At 37.2% G+C, this 12,413-nt stretch overlaps 1 protein-coding gene across 2 annotated transcripts in view; it reads left to right on the top strand.

The window, feature by feature from the left end:
- The window catches only part of jph3 (junctophilin 3), a 61,280-nt gene extending 49,107 nt beyond the window's left edge, over nt 1-12,173 (top strand). Inside the window, exon 6 of one of the 2 annotated variants that reach the window (XM_024281910.2) lies at nt 10,628-12,173. In XM_024281910.2, the coding sequence (XP_024137678.1) occupies nt 10,628-10,708 (81 nt within the window). In that variant the 3' untranslated portion in view covers nt 10,709-12,173. The remainder of the gene's footprint in view (nt 1-10,627) is intronic. The other variant, XM_024281911.2, reaches the window with a different exon arrangement.
- Nucleotides 12,174-12,413: the final 240 nt, after the last annotated feature.

Consider the following 12,413-nt stretch of genomic DNA (forward strand, 5'->3'; position numbering starts at 1 on the left):
ATTAAACAACACACACATTTATCATCATCATCATGCTCCTTGTATAGTGTATAGTGTGCAGGGTTTTGGAGGGGTTTAAAAATAAAAAAAATCTGTACAACACACCTATGTCTCACCTTCTTCACTCTTACACATTTTATAAGTGTTCGCTAAGACCGGACAACCACGGCATGCTCATAGAGAAAAACATTTGTTGCTCTACGGGCTCACCGAGTGCTCTATGACTTTAAATTTTTTTGTGAGTCAGCTGCCTAAACCCGTACAGATTTGCCCATTTTTTTGCCCACAGACAGCTTGTATCCACCTGTAAGGGAAGTGCGACTAAAAGCTGAATTACACTGGTCCGTCTGCTGTCTGTGTAGGTTGTGTCTCTGTTGCAGAAATCAATTTTTGCCATACAGTTTAATTTAGAAAGTACAAAAAATAATGTCATTTATGACACAAAAGTTGCATTTTACAAGAACTCATTAAGGAAGGAAATGGGGTGGGGCTTGTTTGCCAAAGTTTTGGATAAACTCGACACAGGGGTGGCAGAATAAACCACTCCTCTGGGAGCCAGTGGGGAGGGGAAACGAACAGAGACAGAGACAATGTCCAGTCCAATATTCTGAGCGTATCCATTGTAAAATTGACCCATTAACCAGGACTGAACCGTACCTCTTGAGGGCCCCCATGGGCTGTAGGTCCATTGAAAAGTGGAGCCGCTGTAGCCACCCATTGATTGGCAGAAAGTGATGACAACAAGAGAAAGCACCAATATAGCGCTCATTTAAGCTAACGTTTCCAACATTTATAAGCATTCCGGTAGTTTTGCACAAATAAAAAGTCATCCAAACTCATTATCTCATTGTTATTTAATTGATTTTTCACACCTACAATTTTTTTGTGTGTACTTCCCAGTTCAGTATGATAATGGAATGTACCAATAATGAAAATAAACCAATCAGTGAACAGGAAAAGACCAAAAACAAAACAAAAAATAAGTGCTTATTTGAAAATAGATTTTCAACAGTCAGAAAGATGTGAGAGGGTGCATTTGGAGCGCATGGTTAACAAATGTGTAACTTATATTTATTTTATTAAATCATAAGTAATGCAAATAGAATTTAATAATAGAATAAAATTAGAAAATAAATTAGGATAAATCCTTTACATGATTCTGAGTTTTGTTGCTCGTGCAAGATGCCTCTTCAATTTAACTACTAAAAAATCACTTCATCTCCTCACATAACGTCTAGTTATCTAACTTTTGCCACGTCTTTGAGGCAGTCAGCACATCAATAATTTGAATTCCTCATCAACATCTTCTAGATCTACCTTTTTAAAGCTCCAGTTGTCCTGAAGAACAGAAAACAGTGATCCATTCAAAGCTAGAAATTTAGCCAATTAAAATTTTGATCCAAATAAGGAAAATGGGTCTTTGCTTTTTCCTTTTCATTTCCAAAAGGTTTCTAGTCGAGAATTATATTTGTATTAGTTTGATACATCAGTAAAGAGTATTCCAGTTTATCAGAAAATATGCAAATGATCACGGTCCATCCATGATAAAAACTATTGGTAAAAAATTGGAAAGATTCCAGGTGCTAAAGAAATAAAAATCTATTTGAATTGCCGCTTTTTGAAATGCATTAGCTACAAATTCATCTTCCAGCTGTGCTGTCTCTGCACATTCACACTCACTTCACACCATGACAGCAATATGAAGGCTGCGTGATGTCAGGGACTGCGCTTCTTCTCACAGCCTTTTATTTTTTTATATATATATATATATATATATATATATATATATATATTTTGTTGCTCTACCGTTAACAGCACAGCTCGTGTTTCCCTGGAGTGGAGACACAAAATGTGTGCAGTTATCCCTGCTTTTAAAATGCTATCACACCAACGACATCCACCTATACGGCCCACTTTTCTCTCCACCTTCCAGCGAAGCCGTTCAAACCCATTTTAAACCCATTCGGCTGACAACGTGTCCTACACGGCACCTGAGGAGATCATCGCCCGAGTTAGACTGAGTGAAACCGCTCGTGGAGAAACGTCTGTCAAGCATTTAAAGGCTGTTCTTAGTCAGAGTTTGCTGAGAATATGAAGGGAAGACAATAAAAGCAAAACACAGAAGTCTGCTTAAAGCCACTCTGACTTGTTTAGACCTCAGTAGGTGATTTTTTTTTTATTAATTTCAAAATCTGAATGGCTGGTATGACATTTATTATAATAGAGGAGATGTCCTTTTTAAAATGATGATCCCATTTGGAGTAAGATTGATAGAAAATGGTGGCTTTAATTCAGGATCAGGCTATGACTAACAGAACACCGCTCAATGAGAGTTTCTGTCAGATCCATTACCAGTTCTACACTAAAGGTTTAGGAAGACTGTTAGTCTGATGGACAAACCAAAGCCGCGGACCTTCTGACAGCAGAAAACACAAGTTCTGGTGATGAGACGAAGACTGTCCCAGAAGGGGAGCCAAACGTTGGTTTTGGAGGTCATAGTTCTGTTGTCTCTCTATAAATTGAAAAAGTTTAAAGGCAAAGAGATAATATGTTGACTGAGTAATCCCTAACTCAGTTAAAGCTGAAAGATCTACCAAAAACAATACATCATATATTACCAAAAAGAAATCTTGTGAACATAGACTTTGAGCCAGAATGTTTTTTTTTTTTTTTTAAATAAAAAAAAAAGACTTAAAAGACCCATTCCGATCGTCTTCTGATTTAGTGTTCCCAGTCGCCTTTCAATTATGGTCCTGCTGTTTTCAGCCATATCTTTTTTAAACTGTCATTTTCTTTCTAGACCATAGTTTCTGCAGAGCGACAGCAGTTCGGGAACAAGCCTGCCCCACTTTCCGCCATCCATCCTTCTGCACTCTCTCCCGCAAGCTTACAGCCCCTTACAACTCCACTGCATTAGCATTTCAACAAAAATATTGGCTAATATTTGAAATAAATCCCTTTAATCCTTGTTTTTTTAGTGTGTGATTTTGGAGTAAATTAGAGTGGCCATAGAATCCTTGAAAACACTTTACTTTTGATCTATTTTCAAAGTGGTCTTTTTATTGAACTATAATAAGTCTTATAAAGCATTAAATTGTCTTAAATTCTGGTATATGGGTTCTAAATTCTTCAAACTTCAAACTTTATTAATTTATATAGCGCCTTTCATTCAAGCGAAGCTCAAAGCGCTTATCATAAAATCAAATAAAATACATTAAAAAGACAGTGTGTTAAAAAGCAAATACACAAAAGGAGAAAAGGACATTTAAACAGAATGGGTACCCCCCCCTTCCCCAGCTTCTCCCACCCTCAGAAAAAAAAAACAAAAAAGGAACTGAACAAAGACTTAAGAACAGAACTTAAGAACTGCAACTCTGAGAAAACAGTCTTACCTATCAAAATAAGTGTAGTTCCTGTCATTTAAAAAAAATACTTTAAAAACATTTCAGGGCTGTGCTGTGTCATAACGTCTTTAACTGATTGTAAATTGTTTAACTTCAGCTAGTTAATTTTCTCATGCATGAGGGTGTGGGGAAATTGGAAAGTGTAAATTTGCAAAGAAACTGCTTGAAAAAAGGGATTGGTTAAAACTGGTTAGTGGAAATCCTGATGAAACAAGCTGATCAGTTTGCTAAAAACATCTAAACGTGGCACAATGCGTCACAGACATAGACTGATTTTGTTTAATTTTCTTTTGGTCTTAAATGAAATTTTAAGGGTTCTTGAAAAGGTCTTAAAAATCCTTTAATTGAACTTATATGCATCATCAGACATCTTTGCAAAATTAGTAAACCAAAAGCAAATATGTTGACTTCCCACATCTTTTAATAATGATTATGCCAGTTTTAGCCATAATCAACAACCTGTGTCGTTTCTGGAACATAGTTTCTGTAGAGCGGCAGGAGTTCACCTGAAATTCACCTCTGATTTGTGAGTGGGACTTTTGTTGGAGACTACTTACAAATGCACTTTAAAATAAATTTTGTAATATATGTCCTCCATTGTTAGAGAAGATTTGTATTTTATGAGAGAAACAAATATTTTACAGTCATTATAACACATTTGAACCAAAGAAGGTGTGAATAATTTTCAGTCAAAACTGTTTCCTTTTACAAAATGGTTTTATTTAAAGTTTATTATGTTGTCAGGTCTTTTTTTTCTTCTTTTGGACGCCTGCAGAGCTCCATAACCGGACAGCAGCTGCATGTTATTATTTGTCATATCTGCCATGTCACCTCCACGCGCTGATTTGACTAAACGGATTTACTGTCATGAGAATACTCCCCATCCCCAGTGACATAACTCCATGTTATTCCACATATTAAGATAATCCCGCGGGACGTTTAACCTTGTGAAATAATAGATTTTGTGTGCTCTGAGTGAGCAGAGGGGAGATTACGTCGTTTTAATATGATTTTTTGGCCCGATTTGGGATAAGGGATGGCTTGAACCTCGGTAATCCTGATAAAGTGTTTGCAGCATTAGCTAATGAAGCAACAGGGAGAAAATGGAAGCAGTCCTCCGGTCGCGCATCTTCGATGCAAATCTCTCTGCAGCTTTCCGCTACCTGTTAGAGGTGTAAAACGCAAACATGCTCACATGCAGCGCACAGATAGATGGAGCCCCAGCGGTCCTCTCTGCACCTTAGTAACAGCAGAAGAGAAAGCTGGCCCCTTCCTCACAGAAAGCCCCCTATTGGTTCACCGGCGCTCTGTTGCTAGGGAACAGTGTATGCCTTGCTTCAGCGGCGGCCAATCGGTCGGTGTGTGTCGGTAACAGTGGTGCAGCAGAGAAGCAAGTGAGATTTGTGTAAAACAGGCTCACAGCATACATAGATGCTATCTCAAAGATAAACAGGGAGCACCGTGGGGACCAGCGCCGCTCCGTCAATCACTTCCTGCTGGACACTTCCTGCTAATTCCGCAATAAAAGCTTCAAAGCAGCACGTCCACCCAGAAGCATCAGCTTCTGAGCGTCCCAGTGGCCCATATTTACACAAGCAAGGTTTTTCCTAGACCTCTAAGTCTTCCCGTCTGCATGAATGATGGCAGACAGAGAGGAAGAAAGAGAAGAGCTGAACGGTTTCACAGAACATGTGAGGTAAAGCTCCCAGAGAGAAGGCTTTGAACAGGTAAACATAATCTGCCCCGTGCTCCAGATCTCGCTCAGCACTCTGGCTGCTGCAGTTCTGCGGTGTTTTTCCACCTTCTCGTGAGGACCACAAAGGAAAGCGCAACATTTCTGTTGTCAAGCCCACAAGTCCTGAAAGCACAAACACATCGCTGCTTGGGAGAGATATGACAGCAGGTCCTGTAGTATTTTTAAGATAAAAAAAAAAACACCTTTGGCGGTGCTTTAAAAGGGAGATATGGAGTACTCAAACGTTACCCGCTTGGGGCTTTTTGTTTGGGGTGTTTCTGTCAAGAACGTCTCTCAGCGCCTGTGACCAGATTATCAGAATCAGATACTGTTGCTGTCTTTGGGGTCAGCTCATCTCTGCAGCACCAGTTTGTGGGAACAGCCACATTCCAGTTCAAAGCTGCCGCATTTGCCTCATTCAGTAGAGAATGTATTCATGTAATGGCAAAATATGTTCCTTCCACTCAGGAAGACGGTAAAGAAAGGCAAAGTTGAGAGATTTTCTTACACAAAAGAGACTAAGGAAAAGAGCCCAATGCATCATGGGATATTCCCAAACAGGTGTTTTAAGTAAAATGTTAAGTAAACAAACAGATCGGTGAGAAAACTAAGTCATGTTTTTGTTAAGCATTTAGGTGGTTAGGTCTAACTCTAGTGTCATCAGCATAGAAGTAAATGCTCCCAAAACTTTACTTAATGAAAGTATACAAGGCCGTGTACTACGCCCTGTGGAACACCCTGACTAATTTACCATTTGCAATAACAAACTATGATTTAAGAGATTAAAAAAATACCAAGAATTGTTTTTAATGCAGTTTCTGAGGATTAAAAAAAAGTATTCAAGGACAAGAAACTGTTAGCATAAACAGCTAACATGTGGAGACTTTTTATGCTTTCTGATTCTACTTAAAATCTTGTCGACTTGTTTTTCTCCTCTGTCATCCAATGTATGCTCAGTTTAGATGCTTTAAAGGAAAACTATTCAAAGAACTCACATTACTTTGACCTAAACTGACTAGACCCAGATTAGAGAACATTGTTTTAAATGCACTTTAACATGACTTTGATTTTTATATTGATACTTCATAAAAAAAAAAGTTCTTGAATCAAATTTTTAGTTTACATTTCTCATTTTGTATTGATCTAACTATTAAGCAAGGGAAGCATCAGCAAACTGAAATGTGTGATTATTTGAATGTTTGATATGAGCACAACTAAATATTAAACAATTGTGTCTCAGTAAAGACTAAACAATTTAAAACAAATACGTATTTTTGATTTAATCACACAAACATCAGGACAGTCCCATGGAATGATCAGTCTCTGTCACAAAAACGTAGTTTGATATTGATTAGATTTTAGCTTGAAAATGAAAATGGAAAAATAAAAATAATAGAAATAAGTAAGTAAATAAATAAGTGACATTTGTTTTTTTTTGTTTTTGTTTTTTGGGGGGAGGGGTCTAAAAATGAACTATTTGAAAAATATGAATTTGTGCATACAATTTTTAGAAAAATAAATTAGTTCAATTGTTTTTTCCTAAAGCTACAAATAAAAGGACAGTTTACCTCCAAGAGTTAGATCCTGTTTTTAAGATCTGAAAGTTACGTCTTTACCTTCAAAATAAAATCCACAATTAGAATGAATTATTTTCTTATAGTAATTACATATTTATGTGTGACTTTGTGACAAGCAAACCTGTTTGAAAACACAGGAGACTGAGGTGTAAACAGAATAAGTTCAAACACCAACATCATTTTGTTGGTCAAAGTGTGTTATTTAAATTAGATCAACAGATTTCATCCACAGAAATGTGATGTAGCTGAACAGCAAAGTGCTGCATTCAGGCTCGTTTTCCCTCTGCAGTGAGTCGTTGCTAAAATTATTTCAGACTTAATTAAAACTTCGATTTCTCTGCAGATTGTCTTTTTTTATTTAAAAAGACCAGATTATTTTGACACCAGACAACTTTAAGCTTGCCCAGAGGGGATTATTCAAAGATCTGCAGGAGGTCAGACGGACCGACCTTCACCTGCATGACCCAAACATCTGCTGAAGAGCCTTTAAAGCAAACTCCTTCACCAAATCACATCTGTCTACACCCAGAAGACAAAAAGATTACACCATCTTTACGATGATTATTGAGATTTTAGGTCATTTTTCTGATTGAAACAATTAAAAAAAGCATCTGAAAACTTTAAACTAATATGACTCATTTACAAAATAAATGAAATATATTTAGTTTATGCTGTTTTATATATTTATTTTTTAAATAAAAAGAACGTAAATGATTAAAATCTGCAGTCAGAGCTGCAGCACAACTTCAGTATTAATTTCTGAGCTGTGAAAAGAAAACTTTAAAACTTTGGGGCATTGTTTACATAAGTTACCACCAGATAAAGATTTATTGACCCACTATTTTCTTTTAATCTATTTTTAAAATATTCCTAATAAATTCAGATAATGCTATTTTTAGCCAAAAATAATAAATAAATAAATATTAAAATGTTGTTTTCGAGGATATAGTTTCTGCAGAGCAGCAGTTTATTAGAAATTTACCTGTTGGGACTGTTGGCCCAGAGCAATCCCGCCCCTCTTCCCCTTCCCGTCTCTGAGAGTTTGGAGCAGGAAGCCTGTGGCCCACTTAGCCCAATCCAAATTCTTCCCTTCTCCCTTCCCCTTCATTTTTCCCTCCAGTTATGAAAAATAATGTCTAATTTTTCGGTCTTCACTTTCGTCAATGACGTCACCAATAATCGCCGGTCCACTGGCTTTAGCGCCGAGCTTCCAGCGCTTGAATATGCATAACAACAGCAGTTTTATAACTTTAAAAAGGTCATGCTACAACAAAAAGTAATAGCTTTTTGTTATCGGTTTAGCCTCACAGGGAAGGACTTTTTATCCCTCCGTTTGAGGGTCAGATTTAAAAAATAACAATTCCGGACACGCTTACACTTAAACTGCCCCTTCAAATGGAGGGGGGGGGGGGAGTGCTAGGGAGAAGGGAAGAATTTGCTTTGGGCCTTATTGTATTTTCTACATAACAAATACAACCTTTTTCAAACAGCATTCTTTCATCTGGTCCTGATTTACAACAATTTGAATAAAGAAATACTCAGAAATGAAATTTTGACCTCAGTTTTCTCATTATATGTCCTCCATCATCAAAAAAAGCCAGACGCACATGCTAAAAGCACCAAAAACATTTTTTTTTTTTTTTTTTTTTTTTTTTTTATGAGAGTGGGGCTTTGAAAAACACTTAAAGCACAGGAATATTTTTTTCTTAACCAGTTTTAGCTGTTGCTTGTTTTATACTTTAGTCTTCCATTAGCAGCAGCAGCAAATTCAAACCTCACAGGCTCAGTAAAATCTTTACTCTACATGTCAATGAACAAATTTCTCATCCAGATTTTGCACAAAGGATCAACGTTTTCTTTGACATTTTCACGAGTGTGAAAAGTTGGAAACATTGTGACTTTTTGACCATGTATATATTTTTGACAAACACATTATTTGTAATTTTTGTCACTGGTACAACATTTAGAAAGGGCTATTTGGTCAGTTACTTTGTCAAAATAAAAGAAAATACAACTGTTAATTTACAACCAATAAAAAGTAATTATGAGCAATAACTTAATAAATAATAAAAGATGAGTAAAATTGCTAAAAAAATAAATAAATAAAAAAAGGATAATATTCTTAAATATACCTAAAAAACATCTCATTACTACAATACAGCATTTTATAAAAACATCTAACATTGCGGAGTTTCAGTTAGAAAGGGAAATTTGTGCAACATGTGACTTAACTCCAGAATTTTGCTGACAGCTCATAGAGTTTTTGTGCAAATCAGTTTCTATTTCCTTATTTTGTAACCAGCCCTTCAATCAGCTGATCTATTCAACCTCTCAGCTGGTCGAGTCCCTGAAAAACAAACAGAACAGAAGGAAATGAAAGGAACTGGTGGGTTGTAATAGTCTGAATTTATAGTATTTTAATTTTGTGCTCATATCTCCCAGTGGTTTACATTTATCCAATATTACGTCAAGTTTTTTTAAGGCTATGAGGCAGAATAAATGAGCATGTCAGTTGTTGGCACACTCACAGGAAGGCTAATCTAGAGATTTACATTTTTTGGTCACGTGTCAACCCCTGATTGAGTCCAACTCCGATCTGAACAACAAGAAAAGAAGTTCATAAAAGTCTTCAACCGTAAAGTCTTGCCCCAACACGAGAGGCCTTCAGCTCATATCTGTTTGCTCAGCTGTTGGACAGGACAAGTTCATGTAAAAATAAAAAGTAATAATACATTTAAAAATAATAATAATCATTAAAATTAAGAAAAAATACAGTAAAATAGAAGAAATAATTGTAATGATGAAAAATAAAATAAAATCTTGCCCTATATGTGAAAACAGACTTTGTAGCCAGACTGCACATAAGTATGACTGATTTGTGTAACAAGCCCCCTAGTGGTTAATTTGTGAATTGACTTGGCTGCACTTCATTGTGTTTTTAAGCAAGTCTCCAACAGGAAGTCAAAACAGTGCAACCTGGTTTCCAGCTGTTTGAGCACAGTCTGATCTGCTACTGCCACCTACTGGAGACTTTATGGAGTTACCGCAGTCCATAAAAACAAATTTGCTCTTCTTGTTTGATTGATTGATTGATTGATTGATTGATTGATTGATTGATTGATTGATTGATTGATTTGGTTTATTTCAAGCATAGATTGTGAAAACTACAGGACAAAACACACAAATATTTCAAACTCATTGCATAAATTATGAAATGCATTGATTAGAAAATAGAAAACAAACAAAAGCAAAGACACTTATGTCACATTTGATTCTTTAAATATAGTGATTATTAACTAAACTCAAGAAGAGTTTGATTAATTGCGTGAAAAGGAGTGCGAAGAAGCAAGCTTATATAATCTCACTCCTACTTAGTTAGTAACAGTTAGTTACTGTTAAATTTATAAATAAAGTTTTTACTCATAATCTATATTTTATCAACGCAAACACCTTAAAACAAGCCATACTTGGGCTAAATGTTGTCAGTTTTATTTTAAAATAAGCATTTTTAGGGACAAATAAGCAAAATTTTACTCTTTCATATTTTTAATGATGCAAAATACATCAAGTATAAAAGCCGCTGAATGATTTAAGCTTATTTTATTTAGAAATATGCTCAATCATTAAAGATGAAGTTTACCAGTCACATCTTTTCCTGCATAGAAATGAAGGCAAAAAATAGAAAAAGTTAAAGATTTCCTGCATTATGTGGCTCACAAACAGTTAAAGCAAACATCTTTGTTTCTGTCTAAGAGATGGTGGTTTAAAATGACTGGCTTTGTGTTTGCATGAAGGCTGAATGTGTTTTTTTTTTTTGTCTGAAAACAGCCTGAAGTGTGTGAATTTTCTCTATGTGCGTTCTTATTATTGACACCCTCTCTTCTCTTTTTTTTTCTCTGTCTCCCACGCAGGCCTACAGCTCCATCCTGGTCGCCATGGTGATTCTGCTCAACATTGGAGTGGCTATTTTGTTTATACACTTTTTTATTTAAAGACAGCACTGCTTCAAGAGTCAACTATGCTATCAATTCTTCTGAGTATTAGGGCCAATCTGCTGCCCCTGTCTGCGCCCAGAGACGAAGGATGAGGACCCAGGAGGGCTCTCAGCTCGGTCCTGTCCCTTTGGAACCACAAAGAAGACAGAAGAACAGAGGAACGGTCCAAAAAAAACTGGGCTACGAGGAGAAAAGGCTGTCCAGAACCTGGGCTTGAGCTTCAACGGCTCCACACAAGTAGCCGATCTGGCTCTTCGAGCGGCGAGCGTGCAGACAGAACTGACGAACTTTTTCCTTTCAAATCATAGTTTTCAACAGATTTGTATCTTCTGGTTTATTTATGGATGTTACCTCTCATGTACAATATGATGATGGCTCTATTCTTTATTTTTTAACCTCTTTGTAAAACTCCAGCCTTTTTATTTATTTATTTTTTAGTTCCTCGTCCAGCCCGGCTGTTGTTACTGATGGTCCACATTCAGTTGGCTGACAGAGCTCCGTCTCCAGGCCTCCTCATGTCTCACCCCGCACGGGATTTGATGTTATCCACATCCGCCGCGTTCGCACGTTGATTCTCCTCGGTGACCGATGAGGCTCTGAGCAGACGCGTCCAGCCCGCAAGCATCAGCCGTGTCTCTTCCTCCCACTCCCACCTCCACACACCAGTCGAGGACAGAGCTTCCTCTTAAGCTGGAGGATGTTGGAAGCAGGTCATCCTCGGTGAAGCCCTGCGCCTACTCCACGCAAATGTGGCTGCAAAGGCTTTAGAAACGTAGATCGCTAAAAAGTAGAAAAACTGTTCAGTTCCAGGTGATTATCTCTGAGTCACACTGGTTGATTTTTTTGGCTAAAGATGTCGAGTGAATCGAATGAACCAAAATTGACTATGAATCTTATGGGCAACCGTATCGTTGTTAAAGTGAATCATTACACCTCAATTTAGGAGCAACAGAGCAGCTAGTTTTGTATTGTTTGCATTCCCCAACATCAAAATGAAGTCGCAGATGCTTCTGTCTCATTTTTTTGGTTCTTGACCAGCCTCTGTGTCCGTTGCCATCGGTAACAACCTCCTGGACAGCTGGCAGGTTTCTCCTTTTTTATTTATTTATTTTTTGTAAGTCAGATGGCTCATTTGTGGTGCATCTTCACCTGCAGCAGCTCAGTCCAAGGTGCCTGCAACCTTTCACACGTAAATATTCTTGATCTCAAGGCGGGTTGCAGACTCAAACAGGTCCAGGAGGCTCTGCTGTGTGCCGTCCAGGTGGTGAGGATGCCGTGCACCACCTTGTTCATCTGCAGCATGCTACAGCATGCCGAGCTCTCCTTATAGTTTGAATCTCCTCTCTCTCTCTCTCTCTCTCTCTTTGTTTTCTTTCTTCCTTTCTTTCTTGGAAACACTGTTTTGTTTTTCAGTTGTGTGGAGAAAATAATGAAAGTGTTTCAAAGAAACCCACTGTCCTCCTTGTTGTTGTTTTTTCTTTCTTTTCTATATCTTTAGGTTGTGTTTTCTGACTTTTCGCGTCAACTAGTGAGGAATCTGATGCAGAAGAAGACGTTACCATAGCAACACTCGAATAGAAAGGCGATATTCTTCACAGATTTATTGTAAAAAGAATCCTGCAAAAGAAAAGAATAAAAAAAGTCAGAAAAATATTTTTAAATGATTAAAAAGATTGTTTTTAGGGCAAAAATACAGCAGCAG

Source organism: Oryzias melastigma, linkage group LG6 (genome assembly GCF_002922805.2).
Source record: "Oryzias melastigma strain HK-1 linkage group LG6, ASM292280v2, whole genome shotgun sequence".
In the NCBI taxonomy this organism is placed as follows: Eukaryota; Metazoa; Chordata; class Actinopteri; order Beloniformes; family Adrianichthyidae; genus Oryzias; species Oryzias melastigma.